This window comes from Lampetra fluviatilis, chromosome 20 (assembly GCF_964198595.1).
Source record: "Lampetra fluviatilis chromosome 20, kcLamFluv1.1, whole genome shotgun sequence".
Classification (NCBI taxonomy): Eukaryota; Metazoa; Chordata; class Hyperoartia; order Petromyzontiformes; family Petromyzontidae; genus Lampetra; species Lampetra fluviatilis.
This window is the reverse complement of record NC_136294.1, coordinates 7,855,774-7,876,592: the sequence shown is the minus strand read 5'-3', so window position 1 is coordinate 7,876,592 and position 20,819 is coordinate 7,855,774. Positions and strand designations below refer to the sequence as shown.

General features: G+C 43.0%; 1 protein-coding gene across 1 annotated transcript; it reads left to right on the top strand.

Moving 5' to 3' along the window:
- Positions 1-380: 380 nt before the first annotated feature.
- On the top strand, positions 381-20,183 carry TMCO1 (transmembrane and coiled-coil domains 1). Its single transcript, XM_078865543.1, has 7 exons — positions 381-736; positions 12,478-12,555; positions 13,479-13,538; positions 14,368-14,414; positions 15,251-15,318; positions 17,454-17,598; positions 19,806-20,183. Exons 1-7 carry the CDS (start codon positions 667-669, stop codon positions 19,902-19,904), a joined length of 567 nt encoding a protein of 188 aa, XP_078721669.1. The 5' UTR covers positions 381-666; the 3' UTR covers positions 19,905-20,183.
- Positions 20,184-20,819: the final 636 nt, after the last annotated feature.

Here is a 20,819-nt window from a genome sequence, read left to right as displayed (position 1 = left end):
GGGTGTATGAGGGGGGGTGTATGAAGGGGGGGGGTATGAAGGGGGGGGGTTGTATGAAGGGGGGGTGTATGAAGGGGGGGGGTGTAGGGGGGGGGGTGTATGAAGAGGGGGGGGGGGTATGAAGGGGGGGGGGGGTATGAAGTGGGGGGGGGGGTGTATGAGGGGGGGGTCGCGCGCTCCGTCCACTCAGCCGGGTAGTTTCCCCTCACCAAGATGGTCGCTCCTGCGGCGTCAGCTTCGCTCTCCCTCCGCGACTCTCGCTCGCACGAACTCGCGCAGAGACCCCGCGGGGCCCGGCGGGACCCGGCGTCGTAGTAGCCCCAAGATCTCTGCGACATCCTCGCACCGAATTGGGGGGTTTTTTTGCCGAGGCCAGCGATCTCTCGGCATTAAGACGGCTGGGGGCGCTTTGACATCGCTGCCTCCTCCTCGTTATTGCCACTAAATCGAGGAGGAAAACAACGAGCGGACGAAGGAGCAGGCGGGCACCGAGGACACCTTCGTCCGCTGCTTCATATTCAAGGGACCGGCCACGATTTCCCCTTTTCCCCGTTCGCTGAGGGGTTGCGTGGGTGCCGGCCGAGGCGAGGCTCCATCTATTGCCTCTCGACCTCCTCGTCGTTTAATTGACGACAAACAACAACAATAATAAGAAGAAGCGAAATCATGTCCACCATGTTCGCCGACACAATACTCATCGTGTTCATCTCTGTCTGCACTGCCTTGCTGGCCGAAGGTGAGCGACGAGACGAACACAACAATTGCGTTTAGGCCCCTTCACCTCCATCATCTCCACACTCAAATCTTCCTCGAGCTTTGATCGATCCACTGCTGGATGAGTCTCAGCTTGTGGGGTTTGTGGAGGTCAATTCCGTCAGACTTCAACCTCGATGGTTCGTGTGGGGTGGGCAAAGAGACGAGGGTTGGGAAGAGTCGAGCAACATGGACTCGCTTTGCAATGCCCTCCATGACTCTCACATCACGTTCTTCGTCGCTAATTTGTCAACTTATCTTACACAAGAGTTAGTTAATGCTGGGTGGGTAGGGGGGGGGTATTGCTTTTATAGCGTCCTGGATTGTTTTGTGGCTTTTTGTTGTGGTTGTTGTTGTGGTTGTGTGAGATGGCGCTGACGTAACCTGATCTTCAACGAGACCGCCAGGCCCAGTTAGGCCTCGGTCATAGAAAGTCGCTCGCTGTCTTCACTATCGTCTTGCCATCTTCACTATCTTCTTTATCTTCACTGTCCATGTTTTAAAAGTCGGCACCCCCCCCCCCCCGTGCATGTGAGACAACGCGACCCCTAAATGTTCGCGGCTTCCTTGACGAAGTAATAATTCGCGAGTATGAGAGGGCCTTTATTGTGTTGTGCCATGTTGGTGACCCCAGGGGGTTATTACTCTTTGCGAACGATACCACGTTATGCCTCGGCGATTTCTCGTGTGGATTCCACACCTGGTGTCAACAAAATAAACTCACGCTTCAAGAGTTCATTCTCATGGAGATAACCAGGCCGAGGATGGTACTGTCCAGACAGATTGGTTGTAAGAACATCAGTTTTAGATGCAGCTGTCAACATTAACCACCCCGTCACCCGGATCCCACGCCTGGACTAAGCCTCTAACAAAAGGTAACCTGTGAAACAATTATAGGTTTTACCCTAAATATAAAATAATAAATTAAATTAAATAATAGCATACGACGTTTCGATTGCAACACAAGCAATCATCATCAGGTATAATGAAATAGCGACATAAAATCTAACCAGAAAACTATAGACAGACATATTAGCAGACAGATATCACCAAGATACATAGAGAGAGCAACACAGGTAACAGAGAGGGGTGATCATCTCTGTGGGGTGGCCTTAAATAGACAAGAGGGGGGAGGAGGCAGAGAGAGGGAGGGGGTTAGAGAAAACATTTGCATATCAATGAGTGGACAACAAAACAAGGTGCTGCAAGTGCGATGACACGGCAAGCAAGCCTGAAAATCAGAAGGACAAACTAAAATTCAATAACCTAGTAAAATATCGAAATGTAATGTAATACAACACAGAGGGTCGGTCAACACACAATTAACGCATAGCCTGGTTGATTACGTATTTCAAAGATTGCTAAGTTAGAATTTAAGTGTGAACATTCCAAAGAGAGGACACAGGCAGAGAGAAGAGAGAGAGAGAAAAAGGATAAGGCTTAAAACTTCCCCGTAGAAGTGACTTAACCGAAAGAACCAAATAATAATTCCTGCAGTCACGAAAGTTTCTAAAATTAAGATTGAACCACTTCTACACTACACAAAACCTTAAGAAATGGCGTTCCTTAATATGTTATGTCAACTGAAACTCAAGGAAGCTCTATTTGAACGAAAGTGTGAACTGCGATTGTACAAATGCGGATTACATTAGTGATTTCCAGACACTCGGGTTCATTTCCAGCATGTCAGCAGCGGCGATCGACAACTCCAGCTCATTATTACCTCGAATATTCTTGGCTTGAAATGCATTTACAGTCAGGGCCTTATATTTAGAGCCCCCCCATTGGTGTCACTGCGACTTAGCCCCCCACGCATTTGAATGTTGCAATTTAGTAACGTCGCGAGAGAGCTATTATGGGTCGTCTGACGGTATCTTTAGGTTTTCTCTGTCTCGTTTAAGGTGCTTCGATGTTGTTTCCGACTCCCCAAAGACACGCGGTGCATGAATGTAACTCGTGGAGAAAGAGCCGTGGCTCATTTTAACAATTTCCAGCGTTTATGCACCGTCCATAAAGATCCAATAAGAACTAAATTTGAGTACAGTATACAGTTGTGTATCGATTAGGGACTTAAGCTTTACAAAACCGGATACATTTATCACATTTTTACCCAAAAACTGGAGACAAAACCCTCCGTGTCCCGGCCCTGCCAGCCGAGATGGGCTCTCTGGCAGCCACGATCCAAAAATCGGCAGCCCTCATCACAGCCTCCTGACGTATCACTTGATTAAACACTCTCAATGACTATAGCATATTGGAAGGCGTTACAAAATCCATGCCAAGATGATTTTTTCTTCTTCCGTCATCATCCTTTAAACGTAATGTGTTTGGTAAATTTCCCGGACAGGAAACGTTAGAATAAAGATTACACGATGAAAAAAAAATTACTTGCCGAATATTTGTGTGTGCGTGTGTGTGCGCGCTCCCTGGCCGTGAACTTGCCACGTTTTAAAGAGCCACTGAGCCCTGAGGTCCAATAGTGTTGCAATTGACAGTTCATGACGCATGTTGAACTGTTTATAGTGTGAGAGGCCGCACTACACACACATAATACATATGCAAATACACAAAGACATGGCACCTACAAATACCCACAAACACTGCACTTACAAATATACATACACAATCAAACTACGCGTACAAATACATGTACACAGTCGCACGTGCAGTTGTACAGTCCGTGTCTGCGAACTCACTACGAATACACAAATTATTTCTAGCTTAGATTTACGCAGTGTTTCCACATTTAGAGCTCTGTTTATCACATAACCAACCACTTACACAGGAGTTACTGATACTATACATCAAGAAAACTGATGCCATCGGATAAGCTACCAGTTAATTTTCAAATGCCATTCGCAACAATAACTTTTAACACAAAACTTTAACACGTAAAGTTAGGCTACCGTGTGCAGCTTTTTGGACACGTGATGGTGATATTTAAACTTCGTTCAGAGAGTCAACATTTTCACAAACTATGCTTCTGTCGTATGGCGTTTGAGAAAAAAAAGGCTTCAATTGTATTTTTTTTATTTTGTAAGCCGTTCCACGGCATCCACGGTAACCGAGTGGCCTCAGTCTGCTCATTCCACCAGAATATCCGTGTTGCGTTGGGTGATGTGTTGTGTCGGTGATATTCTTGGTGGTTTACCACCTCGCGTCATTTTCAATTTGGCGAATTCCTTGATCTTCCATTGATGAAGGAAATATCCGCAGCGTCTTCCATGTGTTGTTTGGACACGCTTAGCGAGTGGTCCACTGTCAGAGTGGAGGGAAACAAAGGCAGGTCCTTTGTCGGGACTTCAACAAAGTTCTTGACAAGCCAGTTACTATGAGTTTTTAGAACTGCTTTTTGTGGTTAGTTTGTTGACCTTCCCCTGCACCTCCGATTAGCACGGTTGCCTACGTACGGTGCGAAATAAGTTCAACATACATAGTTTCATTAACAACGCTCAATCTTGCCTTCATGTCCTTGAGTTCAAACTGCATTTTATTTCAAGTCTAAGTTACATTGCCGCTCATGTATTTATTTTAGAAACCATTCCATCACAACGTGGTGTTTTCATTTGCATTAATTTTGGCTTTTACAGAAGGTTACTTATTATTCATCGCTGGTGGTGAATGACTGGTTACAGTTTTAACAGCCTGAGAAGATCAGGCTGCGTTAAACTCTTGGCCACGTCACAGAGAACTCAATGTGTGTTTCCTTTTATCTCTACATGGCACGTGTACAGTCCATAGAACATAAAAAAACGTGTTCAGGTTGGACTCCAGTGTTAATTGAGAGAGCTTGCTGACTTTACTTTGTGAAGTTTGTAACAACATTTAGAGGGACTTTTGCAAAGAAGTTCCTGCATTTTAGGGAATGTCATGAATTTGGACAATCTGGTATCCAAGGGATGTGTTGAGACCAATGGATATGGTCATTTGTGGCATGTGCATTCAACTGCTGCCACGTGAGCATTTGATGTTACGAATGCCAATATTCTTGTGCGCTTGACACTTCCCAGAAGAAAATCACTCGGCAGTATCCTGGTAAGAGCATGTTCATAGCTGGCCATGTGGCTCGGCAGTAGAGTGACCAGCTTACACGTCTGAAAGTTGTAGTAAGTTAAATTCCTGGTTAGGGGTTATTAACTCAGCCCATCATCTAATCTGGGTCAATAAAATGAGTGCCACTTTGGGGGATATCAACATTGGTTGTCGTGTGGATATATACTCACCCCTGTCAGGAATGGGGAGTTTCTGTCACTGGCTCCGGGTTATAAACAGGAGATGAGCAATGCCTTAAAGCTTATTGCCGCAGGAAATCGCATTGACTACGATTCAAATAAAGTCTTATAAAAAATCTAACCACTGTAAATCCTCGATTTAAGGCTTTCGTGACTGCAGGGATTCATCTTCTTGGTTCTTTCGGTAAAGTCACGTAGAAGGGAAATAAAAAAATAAAAATAAAACATAATAAAATATTTTATTATGTTTCATTTTTATTATTTTATTATTTCCCTTCTACGTGACTTTATATAAAAATTAAACATAATAAAATATTTTATTATGTTTCATTTTTATTATTTTATTATTTCCCTTCTACGTGACTTTACCGAAAGAACCAAGAAGACACTGTAAATCCTGTTTTCCTTAATTTCACCGGCCGTTTGTTCGCACGTGCATGACACAAACTTGCACACGGACGTGAATATTTGACGCTCAATAGTATGTTGAGAACACTCGATGGCTCGGCTCCAGCTGGCAGCACAGCTGCTGTTCTGGCAGATACGGACACGGTCGGTGACATTGGGAGCCCGCCAGTGATGGAAGGGATGGGCGGTGCGTTTTCTTGCAGAGCGCTCCCACGGCACCAGCTGAAAAGCAAAGTGTCACCGATACAGTGGTAATTGCAGTGTTACGGTGATAATGCGAATAATCATAGCTGCTGACGGTCGCTTAATTAACATTCCTGGCTGGATCCATCTTAAGCTTCGGAGTGATTACCGTGCCCCCATCGTCTGAGATTGTCACATTAAAAAATGATAATACTGTATATTACATCTGCAGCAGTGAATGCCCCTTGTCACTGTTTAAAAGTAATATTTTAATAATATAACCGGTGAATCTGCTTTCACAGGAAAATGGTAAAAAAAAAGCTTGGACAAAGCAGTGAAGTCACTTTGTCATTGGCAATTCACTTGCAAGATTGGCTAGCTATAAATGTTTTTGGCTCGAAGTAAATATGCAAATGTTGCAATTGATGCAGCAATTACATGAGCTTGCTTGTGTTGAACCAATACTGCTGAAAGGCCTTGTGGCTGATGAGATGTGAAACAAGTATATATATTTTTTTATGTGGCGACCACACATTTGAAGAAGGCATATTGTCTGCATATTTATTTTGTTACTTAGCTTTTGGGGGCTAGTGTTATGGTTTTATTGCTGGTTCAGGTTTTTTTACTTTTGACTAACTACATTTATCCAGGTGTTATACAGTTTAATTCCTCTTTATCCGCTCTTCCTAATACCATGGCCACAGATCACTCTGTAGACCTTCCTATTGTCCCCACACTTCCATTCTCCCCCCTGTGTGGGGGATAAGAGGAGTACACTTCCAGCAAGTAACCTGGTAGTCTTGGCACATATCCGGCTTCTAATGCGGATTTTACTTGACCCGGAAGTGGCCTACCCCAAGAATGTCGTTGGTCCTCTTGGAGATGCCCAAGCACAGATAAGAGGAAGGGACCCAGAGGCGATGGCAGACATACCCTGTCATCCGCACACCTCCGCACGGATTAGAGGAGTACAATCCGTGCATAACGTATATCATTGTATCTGCAAATAGCACCGCCATATCAGAGCAGATAAGAGCAACGTAGCGGCGGTTAGCGCACTCTGCTACGGACCCAGGGACCTGAGTTCAATTCCAGCATGGAGTAAGTATCAGTGGTGAGTGATATACATAAACATACGGGCCCTAGTGTATCCTCTCCACCCCCTTTACCAGCCAATACCATTGTGGTGAAGTATGGTTAAACAACCTCTACAACTCGCATGGTGTGGGGATGCCTTTGGCACAAGGGATTGACAAAGTTAATATTGATTATAATCGATAGTTTCACTGTAGTTTTTCTGCCATCAAACAAAACTGTGACACTCATTCAGCCAATCGGCAGGCACGGTTTGTTGTCAAGCGTATTTAGCGTATTTGCCAAGTGGAGCTTTTCCATTTGGTAGAGAATAAATAGTTGAAGATAAGTTGGTCTTTCTGATAAATGAATAGAACTAGTTTTATTTTTACCCAAAGTGTTTTTATTGTCATGAAGTTTACCAGCAGCATATGACATGTAGGGCAACAGGGTGGCATAGCGGTAACACTTTTGCTCCACAGCATTAAGGGCCCTGGGTTCGATTCCTGACTGCCACCTTTCTGTGTGGAGTTTTATGTTCTTCCTCCTGGTCTACATGGGTCTCCAATTTTGAAAATAAACCATGTAACTGGTATTGGACTAACATCCCAGTGCTTAAAAATTACTTGCTAATTCATCTTGGTTCTTTCGGTAAAGTCACGTGACTTTACCGAAAGAACCAAGAAGATGAATCCCTGCAGTCACGAAAGCTTTAAATCGATACTTGCTAATTACTGAATTGGGATTAGACAAAGAAATATTGCCCCCCTCCCTATTGTGAAAACTTGGCAGGACCCTCCTGATAAAGAATCTTGAGACTCAGCGAGGCTTCCGTGGGTAAACAAGTGTAAGAATTGACAGCAGAAGTTGCACATAGTAACGTTGCAACAAGGATGTGCATACAAGTAAAACTTTAAAGGAAGTAGATCGTTTATAGATGCAGGAAAGCATTTTTCGGGCTTTCGTGTTAGGAATGAGTCATTAGTAATGCTTCATAATTCCGATGCAGTCCATGGGACCTTGTAATTAAATATTTATTTCTCGGTTAGGTGTGTTTGACAGCTTTGACCTATTTCCCGACTGCTGAGTGAAAGTGTTCAATTTTTACCCATCGTTGGAACCTGTGCAGAGACGTAAACACCCCTAGGGGAGTGTCAGGTTTCTTGGGTGTGTATTTAGGTCATTCAAGGCTAAGAGAAGCCAAGCAGCAACAGGACGTGAGTTTGCCGGAGGATGCATCTCACTGACAGTGGTGGACTCGCCCAGGCAAGCCCATGAGAAAGGGATAGTGCATTTGCTGCATGTAGGAGAGATCTCTTAACCTGCTTATGCGGTGTGAATACAATAACCTGCTTCTTCATGTATGTCAACAGTTATATAAACAATTATTTGTTTTTGATATAGCACGTTGTACGGCAGGACGTCAGTCAGATGTTCTCATCGCATTTCATCTCAAACTTTGAAAAGGCCGCCCCAGGTTGTAGGTGCCCCCCTGTGTGGCACAAGGCACCTGCACTGGAAGCGGGCATTAGTCTGATGATTTCTATGCGTAATTACATGCATAGTTTTGGTATAATTTTCGAATTCGGAAAATGAGGACCATGAAACCAGCACACAATGGCCTACTCATTTCGAATGGCGTCCGGGGATCTTTAATGTCCACTGTGAAGTAGACGGAGAGTGTATATTTTAAACAATAGCCTATTTTTATTTTACCAGATAAGGTAAGGCCCACTGAGCTATATAGCTATTTTTTCAAAAGCGACCTGGCCACAAATGATAACCCAATGAAGTGGCTTATTATGCAGAAATTTATAGGAGCCAAATACCCTTAAACACATGTTTATGAATGTAGAGGGAAAGACAGAGGACCTGGAGAAAAAAAATCCACGCAACCTCGGGGAGAGAAACATCCAAACTCCATAAATACAGCGTCAGGGTCTGAATCAAAACCCACGACCTCCTGGATACCAGGCAAGGTAGTTAACATCTCGCCACCTGGGCACCCTTACATTATACCCTACAGTAATAACCGGGGTGGCCTTGCCGGATTCGAATTCATGAAACCCCCTCTGCAACAAGTGGCGATTAGCGGACACCGCTGGGCCACGCCCGCCGCCGCCTCGGTTAATGATGCGCAACAACCTACAGGGGATTAAAAAATTACTACGTAAATTTGCAGTCAATTAAAAAAAATATCTAATGCCTTTTGATCTGTGTATATGGAGCATATGCAGATGCTGTAGTTTAATGTAGGTGTATTTAGGCATCGAGTTAATAGCTTGCTTTTTTTTTAAGTAGCCCACAAATCGGAAGTATGAAAATAAAAATGGAGAAAAAAGGCCATTCATGCCAACTAGGGTTTTTTATATCGCTTAATCAATCTAAGTTAGTTTCCCTGAGCTTAATTTACATGCACCCAATGCACATATTTCATAAACGTATCGTATTATGGGACTTGCATACCGCGGTGCTTTTAAAATATACTGCATGAAGCCCGCGATTCACAAGTTGAGCAATTCCACAGTTTTAAAGTTGAATGACCAAATGAGGCCACTGGTCATTTGGTGCCGAGGAATTTGAATTTGTCATGCGCTGTGAAAGTAATGGACAAGCGTTTTGATTTAAAAAAAACACAATTCTCCCTTTGTCTCTTAAAGTCTCTACAGTCAGTACTGCACTATAAATTCCCAGCTAAAAGAATGGCATTGTCTCAAAGCGTAAATCACTTGGCTTTACCATTCAGAAAACCAAACAGGCCTAATGAAGCATCCAGAGCTTTGGTGCCTGAGTGCTTTTGTTTTACCAACAGAAAAAGGTGTTAATTATAAAAATGTATGCAAAGTAGGTTGGCTTGGGAAGGGTTTTTTTCTGCATTAAGTATACAATATCATGGGACCTCCTTTGCCAGTATCATAATATGAGAATAGGTTTTCCCCTTTTTTCTGGCAACAAAACAGGTGTTAAGATGTTAAAACACCAAACTGAAGCCTTTTGCAAGGAATCATGTCTGCATTAACCACAGATACTTGTGGTCAGAATGCAAACAAAAAACATACTCTGATAATTTATGCATTGTCTTTGAAATTGGTTGGTCCACACCAGAGACAGCTTTCTTTTGAGCCTGGTCTCAAATGCCTTTTGGCGTCCTCTGGTCTAACACCATTTGAGACTAGGCTCAAAAGAAAGCTGTCTCTGGTGTGGACCAATCGGTTTCAAATAAATGCATATATTCATAGTGTTTTTTGTTTGCATTTTGACCACAATTTTGTGGTTAATGCAGGCATGATTCCTTGTAAAAGGTTTTGGTTTGTTGTTTTAACATCTTAACACCTATTTTGTTGCCAGAAAAAAAAATGGGAAAACCTATTCTCATGAGTATACAATAATTAATTAATTAAATTACTATTGCTGTGACCTTGTAAGTCACGCCAGGACCAGCACACGGGGGCCTGTCGGATATCGATTTATCCAATGGAGATGCTATTTTACAGCTAACAAGGGTGATTTACACTATGGGAACCTCATTTGCCAGTAAAAATATGATAATTGGTTCTTTACCCTTCTATCTGGCAACAAAACTGACACCTTTTTTTACAAGGAGTCATGTTTGCATAGACCGCAATACCTGCAGTCATAATACAAACAAAAGAACATAACTCTGATAATGTGCACTGTCCTTAAAGTTGATTGATCCACACCCGAGACAGCTTTCCTTAGAGCCTAGTCTCATATGGGTTGGACCAGATGACGCCAAAAGGCGCACAACTCAAAGACAATGCACCATCAGAGTATGAGAGCTCGGGGCAAGCATCTACACTATGGGAACCTCATTTGCCAGTAAAAATATGATAATTGGTTCTTTACCCTTCTATCTGGCAACAAAACTGACACCTTTTTACAAGGAGTCATGTTTGCATAGACCGCAATACCTGCAGTCATAATACAAACAAAAGAACATAACTCTGATAATGTGCACTGTATGCACATTGTTTGTATTATGACTGCAGGTATTGCGGTCTATGCAAACATAACTCCTTGTAAAAAGGTGTCAGTTTTGTTGCCAGATAGAAGGGTAAAGAACCAATTATCATATTTTTACTGGCAAATGAGGTTCCCATAGTGTAGATGCTTGCCCCGAGCTCTCATACTCTGATGGTGCATTGTCTTTGAGTTGTGCGCCTTTTGGCGTCATCTGGTCCAACCCATATGAGACTAGGCTCTAAGGAAAGCTGTCTCGGGTGTGGATCAATCAACTTTAAGGACAGTGCACATTATCAGAGTTATGTTCTTTTGTTTTGTATTATGACTGCAGGTATTGCGGTCTATGCAAACATAACTCCTTGTAAAAAAAAGGTGTCAGTTTTGTTGCCAGATAGAAGGGTAAAAAACCAATTATCATATTTTTACTGGCAAATGAGGTTCCCCATAGTGTAGATGCTTGCCCCGAGCTCTCATACTCTGATGGTGCATTGTCTTTGAGTTGTGCGCCTTTTGGCGTCATCTGGTCCAACCCATATGAGACTAGGCTCTAAGGAAAGCTGTCTCGGGTGTGGATCAATCAACTTTAAGGACAGTGCACATTATCAGAGTTATGTTCTTTTGTTTTGTATTATGACTGCAGGTATTGCGGTCTATGCAAACATGACTCCTTGTAAAAAAAGGTGTCAGTTTTGTTGCCAGATAGAAGGGTAAAGAACCAATTATCATATTTTTACTGGCAAATGAGGTTCCCATAGTGTAGATGCTTGCCCCGAGCTCTCATACTCTGATGGTGCATTGTCTTTGAGTTGTGCGCCTTTTGGCGTCATCTGGTCCAACCCATATGAGACTAGGCTCTAAGGAAAGCTGTCTCGGGTGTGGATCAATCAACTTTAAGGACAGTGCACATTATCAGAGTTATGTTCTTTTGTTTGTATTATGACTGCAGGTATTGCGGTCTATGCAAACATGACTCCTTGTAAAAAAAGGTGTCAGTTTTGTTGCCAGATAGAAGGGTAAAGAACCAATTATCAAGGGTGATTTAGTTTTTATTTAGTTTCAGAGACAGTGATGTGTGGAGACTTTCATCATCGATTTGCTTCATGCGTCTGGTGCCCTTTTGTCCAAGTACAGTACATACATTTTTGCACAGTGTTATGAACAGAAAAATGTCTCGCGATGAAATAGAAATGGAGTTAACGTGGTGATGGTGGCCTACATTCAGTTTTTTTGCTCTCACGCTGTGGAATGTTTTTGTTTCCAGATTGTGTTTTTTTTCACCCGAAATACACAGTACTCACATCCATTCTATCTCTTATGCTGCACAAAATAAATAGTAATCGTACAAAACAATAATAAATCCAAACAAATAATAACAGTGTACCGTGGCTTGTTGAACCACTTAGATTTTCTCAGACATTTCCCACAAATGTGAAAATATTTGCGTAGAATGTTTGATCAATGATCATTTTGTTGCATGCTGGTGGTTTCATCGTAAGTGGTCCATCAAGCCCTGTTTATTATAACCCCACGTAGTATAAGCTTTGTTTTTAATGGGAAAGATTTTTAAACATAATAGGAATGACAATTTATTAACACGGGATTTGTTGAAAAATTATAGAAATGGCCAACGTTCTGTCCAATAAGATTGAAGGTATCTGTAGCACTGATTACATATCATATTCTAACTTTTATTCGAGTCTGATTGCGTGTGTGAATGTCGCCAGTTGTTGCTTAATCCTCTGCAAAGTCAAATTAATAAAAATTCCATTGCCTGACGGAGCTGCGCCACCAACACCTCGCATGTCACCCGCTCACACGACTCGCCATGGTTTCTTCCACGCAGGAATCACCTGGGCCCTCGTGTACAGGACAGAGAAGTACAAGAAGCTAAAAGCAGAGGTGGAGAAACAAAGTAAAAAATGTGAGTAACGACCATACGTACACTGGCAGCCATGCATCAGTTTACACACTGGGGGCATTGTGGTGTAATGACAATTACACTACAAGGAGCATAAACGATCGCGCAAACTCTGGTAATCCATGTAATGGATTTTGACGAGCCATCAGATGCACTTTTGCGGCTGTCTGGATTGCTTTTCCTACCGATGTTAGGAAGCCACTGGAGCTATGATCTTTTAAATCTAGATTGAAAACTAATTTCTTTATAACTGCTTTTTGTGTTTAGTTTGTTGTCCTTCCCTGCATCTCTGATTAGTGTGGTTTGCTACGTATAGGGCGAAATAAGTTCAACATAATTCTAAAGAACATGTTTAAAGTAGGACATTATAGTGTTAGTGTCTTCATAACATTAGAGAATTGGCCACAAGTTGGCTATGATTATGCATTGCAATCGTAACGCCCTGACTGCAAAAACTTGGCAGGAGCTTACTGAAAGCGAGTCATGAAACTTTGTGAGGCTTTTCTGGATTAACAGGCATAATAATAATGATGATGAATATAAAATGACTGTCTACCGTTAAATATTCATTTGGCAAAGTTGTGCACCCCAGTATATAGAGCTGGAGGTATTTTTAAGCCAACACTGTTACAATACAATTTAAATTGAGATGTGACCACATCCCAAGATGCTGTACATGAAGTAAGGCATGTGCATTAGGAGATCGTAGGCAAGAAGGGAAATGTTATTTTAATGCAGAGACTAAAAGTTAGTGAGGGAAAAGTAGGTGGGAGAATAACATTTTTAGTACTGAATAAATCGCTATTGTAAGCATCACATTGTGGTGGTGATGGTTATTTGTTTAAATGCCTGTGAGTTTTGATTAATTATCTGCACCCCGCCACCCCATGACAACGATTGTACTTTGTTCCATTTTTTTTTGTCAGTGGAGAAGCGGAAAGAGACGATAACGGAGTCAGCGGGAAAACAGCAGAAGAAGAAAATTGGTGCGTATGACAACTTGCGTCTCGAGCACCAATCGGAGAGCTCCACTGGGCGGCCTGGCAGCCACTCACGAGGGTTACTGATTAGATAATTATTATAAACCACTCGCACAGTGCGAAGTACTTAGGCCCTTTGTCAGGCCACTGCTGGTTGGAAGACCTTTTCACGCCATTCTTGGAGGTCATGGCGGTTGTTTGACCTAACATTTATTTTCCAAAATTGTCATTTTTTTTATTTTAACAAAGATCCATGTCGACATAAAATTTACTGATTGAGTAAGGAAAAGTAGCTTTTGTTAAAATTTAATTAGATTTTTCTACACTTGAACAATGTGGCTGAGTTGGGTTTTTTTGACCTACTAGGTTCCTGGATATTTGTTATAAAAGCGGCATGGAGATGCAGTACACCAAATGTAATTTATCTAATCTCTGGAGGAGTACCATCTCATGTTAGCATAGCCATGTATTTATTCACTAATGTTTGCCTTAAGTGAAGTCAATTTTAATTTTACTTAAATTGGAGGTGGCTAAAAACGGGGCGGGCACTTTTCTTACACAAAGTGCCTAACATTTGGCTTTGAAAACAATAGACAAACCAAATGAGCTACAATAAACATTTCCCTCTGTACATGCCAAGCCTAATCTGTATTTTAAAATGTCGGTCCAGTGCTTTTTGTCTGTGGGTTCCTTTTTCACATCCATGCACACGTAGTTGTCTCTCTGTGTGTGCTAACATGTGACCCATATAAACGCGACACTGGTCAGTACTTCCAAGAACATCTGAATGCTGCTCTATAAACAGCTGTTCATTCACCCTGGGTGCGTTGTACAGAAAGAGAAGAAGAGAAACTCAAGAACAACAATCGGGATCTTTCCATGGTAATCCATTGGCCTGATTAATCTCCGGCCGCATTGCACGATGTTCATTTCTCTTTTTGAAACCGTGAAGTTGACATTTTTTAGGGCGTCCAAGGGAAAACGTAAGCGTGCAAGTGTCCACACAGAATGCAACTCGTGTGAAAGCTGGCTCGGGCCTTGTTTGGTATATTGTAAATACAAAACATAGTGCAGTCTGTTCTCCTATAACGCGTTTCTGAAGAACACCGCGGAATAATAAATCATATATAACATAGGGTAAAGCACAATCCGCAATAACACTTGAGGTGCATACGCAGGCTGAACAAAGACTGAGGTGCGTGTGCAGCATCCAACAGCAATCCCGCCTTGTGTGACGCTACGCCGAGGCATCCGTAGAACCGCTTATTCCTACTTGCGCGGCATAGTTCTGTTCACTCGATCGTATTATATCCAATTTGCATCCTCATAAAAGTGCTTTCGAATACATTCATCACGTTATGTCCAATTCGTGTTATGAAAACACGCGTTATAGGATAACAGACTCTATTTTTAGCGCAACATTACTAGCTGCCACACTGCAGACTATCAAACAGGCCTAAGGTGCTTACTTAAGGGAAATGCCGCTGCGGTGGCTTCAGTACATTTTAAGCTTAATGTCTTGATACTCGCATAAACATTTTAAAAGTTCGCAAAGACACATTTTTTAATCGATTAAACGTCGCAACTGTGAGCGCAAAAAGGTTCTAGAAATCGACGGTTTTAAATTCAAGCGGTGAGAATATTTTTAGCGGCTGTGATGAACACTGCAAAGCGGCTCAAAGCTGGCGTAACGTGAAGGCGTTTGCCCCCCCCTGCAGGTTCGCATGAAGTCCATGCTCGCCATTGGATTCTGCTTCACAGCGCTCATGGGCATGTTCAACTCCATGTAAGTGGTTTTGAGTTACTCAAGCTTCTATAAATATCAGCAGGCCCACCCTGCCAATGAGACTCAAAGTTGAAATCGGTCCCAAAGCTTGCCAGTGTCGTGGGTTCACAGGCGACAGAGACGGTGTAGTCGAGGCACACTATTTATTATAACTTTACACTCGGCACAGGGCAACGTATACAACACGTGAAGGGGTAACGGCCCCTTCAGCCGTACTGGACTGGGATACACCCCTAGAGCTATCTGCCCAACTGGTCTGCTCCCAGGTCCTCCGCGAAGGGTGCTAGGGGAGGCTATCTGACCCGGCACAGGTCACGACACCCAGCCAGACAGACAGAGCCGGCTCTCAGAAGAACATCGACTCTGAGGCTCTGGGGCCGCGCCACTGGCTTGCCCTGCTCGGTCCTGAGAAGGACGGCGAGTCAGAGGAGTTCCAGGGCCTATATGCCGGTCTTCAGTCTTCACTGGTTAGCTTCCCAACACTGAACCACGAGCCCTCTCGCTTCCCTGCCTTTTATACCAATTTGCCACCGAGGGGTGGGGCTGTGTGGGATCCCAGCATCCCCCCACAGCCCCCCAGGATGTTAACCGTTTGCGGACGTGGATGTGGACACCCCTGTGTTTGTCAGTTTCCCTCCCGTCACACCCCTACACCAGTTTAAACAAATGCACATGCACGGCACTTTCATCAATCCACTGCGTGCCGTGCGGGTCGTGAGGGCTGTTTGACCACACTTCACCACTCCGGTCAGTGAAGGTTGGGGGAGGAAAATAACAAAGACGTCGGAGCATTAACGAATTTTTGCTGCACTGCTGCCCACTACGTAGCTCTGCCGCCCTATGACCAAAACCTTTTTGTTTCAGGTGGTCTCTCATCCACGCACAATGCAGGCTCAACTCTGCTTAGCTTATTATAATTTTCAAGATTATGTGCATTTTGGCTGATTTGGCCACAGGCATTTAAAACAAAATGCTGCTAAAAAACTTTGGTCCAGATGCCAAAAACGCAGATGGAACTATTTTTTTGTATTTTATGGCATCGGATACCCTTGTATTATTTATTATTTCATCTTTTAACTTACTTTTATTTGTAATTGAACATGGGATAATCCCAAAGATTGCATCATAAGTTTCCATGCTCAAAGAAATGGCTGAGTGGAACTCTTCATTAAATTAACACTTGCTGACATCAAGGAGTATGGGGTAGAGAGGCGAGGCTTTCCTATTCAAAAGTTGTAAATACATATCAGGGCACTGAGATATGAAGGTCTGTATACTAAAAAAGGTAAGGGTGTGTTTCACTTGTTGGCTATACTGAGAAGGAGCGGTCTGCCAGGCTTATAGGGCTCCTCACCAAAGTGTGAATCTGTATGTGTGTTGAACTTCTTTCGCACCGTACGTAGCCAACCATGCTATTCTCACCTACAGGCCTTAGCAGTTTTGCCCTGTCGTTTTTATGATAATTGTTTTTTTACCCTTTTATCTGGCAACAAAACTGACACCTTTTTTACGAGGAGTCATTTTTGCATAGACCACAATACCTGCAGTCATAATGCAAACAAAAAACATAACTGATAATGTGCACTGTCCTTGAAGTTGATTGGTCCACACCCGAGACAGCTTTCCTTAGAGCCTAGTCTCACATGGGTTGGACCAGATGACGCCAAAAGGCACACAACTCAAAGACAATGCACCATCAGAGTATGAGAGCTCGTTTTTAGTTTCGTAGAAAATTGACATGTATTTCAATTGCAGCTATGGTGGTTGGAGGCCCTTTGTGTCTTTCACATGTGCGTGTGTGTGACCGCAGCTTTGTGGAGAGCGGTAGTGTACTGGTTAGCGTGCAGCGTTACGAGCCCAGCAACACAAATTCGATTCCTGCTCACGGCCAACACCAGTGACGATTTTCTGAACCGGTCCTGGGCCTCCCCTAGATCGACTCAGCCTCAAATGAGTACCTGGTGCAATGTGTAAACATTGCTACTTGGGGGACAAAGGTGGCCGGCCGGGTGTGGTGCTGGCCAACCACCCCCTCATGTGCCGTGCTGGCCCCCATAGGTACTCGCTTTAACAGCGCTTGCCCCAGCAGTCTGTTACAGTCTAAAGGGGGGATCTTTGTCTTTGTTTGAGCGCAGCTTTGAGGGCCGCGTCGTGGCCAAGCTCCCGTTCGTGCCATTCTCGTGGCTACAGGGACTCTCCCACCGAAACCTCTTGGGAGAGGACTACACGGACTGCTCTTTCATCTTCCTCTACATCCTCTGCACCATGTCCATCCGCCAGGTTCATATAATGTACCCACCCTCACCCTGCACGTGTTGGTGTGAATGCCTCTCCACTTTTCGTGTATCTGTTCACACCTTTGAAGGTTTTAAAACTATTATTTTTTTAAATCAGGCTGATGTAAGTTGTATATTTGGAGGTTTTGAAGGATGAGATTACAAGATCTGAAAACTAAAATTGCATCTTTTTGAGTCCTCCAAAATTATAGGAGTAAACATTTTGGACTTTAACTGATACCCCGTGAAAGTTTGCACTTTGAGGCTTTCAAGGGTGCTGAATCCACGTGTGGCGTCAGATTTTAAAAAACGATATTAACCCGCAATTTTTTACAAGCCCCCCCCCCACCCATTATTATTATTTTGAAACATTTTCAAGAATTATATTTTTCAGATATTTTCGGAAGGGAGTCACCAAAATCAAATGGAGACACGAGAAAGCGGACAAAGTTTACCAGTTACTCGTACCTGTTACCTGTACATTGTATTCCTTAGCCCAAATGTGCCTCTTGGTTGAATTAAATTGTGTAGTGACCCCCCCAACCAGAGCTTCAGCCCTCAAAGCGCTCTCATTTTTTTCAATGTGGACTGCGGTCGTGTGGGAAGGAGAGAGCAGCACCACTCTCCTAACGAGTCACTGGGACAGACCCCACATTATCCTCTTTGCCGTTATTAGAATCTGGTAATGCGCTACGTCATTCACTTCATTCTGGCTTATTACTGGAGGGGAGGCCTTCCATTTAAAATAACGTTGCATCATATTACACCTACGCTGTGTTTACATGATGATGTTTGAGACGTTCCTCAGCTCGGGGTACTTTTTTCTTCGTGTAAGTTGAGTAACTTATACTTTTCCAAATTTAATTGTTTCTCGTTTTTATAAGAAGCAATTAATTTTGATGAGAAGCAATTCGTGGACCTTGACTCATGCGCTGCTTTCACCTCGGCGTCTCCACAACAGCTGCAGGTGGAATTGGTCACCTGTAGCTCCGTTTGCAACAATATAAAAGACATTCGTTTTGCCATTGGGGGCCGTCCATAAATGACGTCACGCAATTTTGGACGATTTTTGACCCCCCCCCCCTCATCACACGGCATCACAAAGTCAGACCCCCCCTCAAATATGATGTCACAAAGCTCTGCCCCCCACCCCCAAAACCATATTTCCATTTTGAAAATAAAACATGCTTCAAATCGCTTTAAACTATTCTCATTGTAGTGCGTATCTAATGTGGCGCTGCACTCTGATGTTGTAGGAGTGTTGTTATAACAATTAGTGTTGTTATAACAATTCTATTTTTATTTAAAGCTGCGCATTTTTACGTGACGTCACATTTCTCAACCCCCCCCCCCCCAGACACAAATGTCTGACCCCTCCCCTGGTGCGTGACGTCATTTATAGACGGCCCCATGCACGATTAGGGAATGGTATCGCAGCATGACACTCGTGGCTCTAAACATTTGTTGAATGCAGTCCCCCATGCAAATGGCATCAGAATGAAACATTCGTACGGGGAAGTTTTTTTGGTGTATTAAAATAAAAGTTGCCACACTTGCCATGTAATTCGAGTCCCTTCCTGTTTCCCGAAACGGACCGGTTCTCCTTGACAGCCCGTTCGTTGGTGTTGGTGGACAGTGGTTGACCAGTGAAGTAGTGCTCAACTGTTCACATTGACCAGCCGGGTGAAGTTTAGTGAAACGCCCGAAATGGTTAAAAAGCATTGGAAGGTCTTCATTCAGTAGTGGATTGACTAAGGGCTCAATTATTTATCATGCAAAGACATTGCCTGTTTCTGTTTGGTTCATCCACTGTGTTTGTGTGCACTCTACTTGTATACACAAGGTGGCAGTATTGCATGGATATTCAGATAATGAATATACGCCTTTCTATTTCATTTGCCAGTACAGTAAAACCTTGGATTGAGAGCATAATTCGTACCAGAAACGTGTTTGTAATCCAAAGCACTCGTATATCAGTTGTGATCACGTGACGCTCGGCAGACAAAGCGTATACGTACTCCTCGTACTGCAATACCTCGCTCGTTATTCAAATTAATATTTATTTTAAAAATTTGCTCGTCTTGCAAAACACTCGCAGACCAAGTTACTCGCAATCCAAGGTTTTACTGTATTGTTAATTTGAAAGAGTTTTGGCTAATAATGATGATGATGATGGGGGGGGGGGGTAATGCTTGCACTTCTCACCGCCAGAACATCCAGAAGCTGTTGGGACTGGCTCCTTCGCGTGCTGCCACCAAGCAAGCTGGAGGATTCCTGGGACCACCTCCTCAGGCTGGGAAATTTTCGTGAAAGTCATGCCTGCATTTACGAGGACTGCAAGAGCTTCCTAATGGTGTTGTGAAGGAAAATACAAACTCTTCAAGACACGTGTACAGCAGTGGAAACTTGACATCACGCAACTGGGAAAGTCACCTGCACGTGACGTCCATCCTAAATTGTAGGGTGAAAGTTAGCCACTACAGAGATGTATCAGAAGGATCTAGACAGTTGTGTAAAATAATAATAACTTAATTGCTGGGTTTGTATGCTGCATTGTGAAGTTTAAGTAAAATCTTGAGCACCTTCAAATCAACATCATATGCCCAGGTATCTCTAACTTACACAACTATACATAATGCTCTCTTAGACTGATCCCCAATTACACGATTTATATACACGATTGAATAATTCACGAACATGACCAGATTTCGATTTAAAGCTTTCGTGACTGCAGGGATTCATCTTCTTGGTTCTTTCGGTAAAGTCACGTAGAAGGGAAGTAATAAAATAATAAAAATAAAACATAATAAAACAATTCTCACGACGTTTCGGCCACAACGCAAGCAGCCATCCTCAGGCGAAGAGGATGGCTGCTTGCGTTGTGGCCGAAACGTCGTGAGAATTGTTTTATTATGTTTTATTTTTATTATTTTATTACTTCCCTTCTACGTGACTTTACCGAAAGAACCAAGAAGATGAACATGACCAGATTTAGATATTTCGAGCAAAAAAGTGGATGTACTCAAACCAAACTTAAAATGTTTCCCCTTTCTGAAAAAATAGATAAGTACATTGAATTCTATTTAAATGTGAAATTAGTTCATTAACATTTCTGATTTGTTTTCCCAAACCTCTGAAACAATGGGGGTTTCCCTTAAATGCTGCATTATGTAATTTTGTACTTTATAAAGTTCGTAACGTTCGTCACATCCGAATAATTGTTAT

What these genes read in the sequence shown, in the direction of transcription:
- TMCO1 (XM_078865543.1), top strand. Translation starts at nt 667, where the DNA reads ATGTCCACCATGTTCGCCGACACAATACTCATCGTGTTCATCTCTGTC. An exon ending in CACTGCCTTGCTGGCCGAAG is followed by an intron (nt 737 to 12,477) that starts GTGAGCGACGAG and finishes TCTTCCACGCAG; the next exon opens with GAATCACCTGGGCCCTCGTG. An exon ending in GGAGAAACAAAGTAAAAAAT is followed by an intron (nt 12,556 to 13,478) that starts GTGAGTAACGAC and finishes TTTTTTTGTCAG; the next exon opens with TGGAGAAGCGGAAAGAGACG.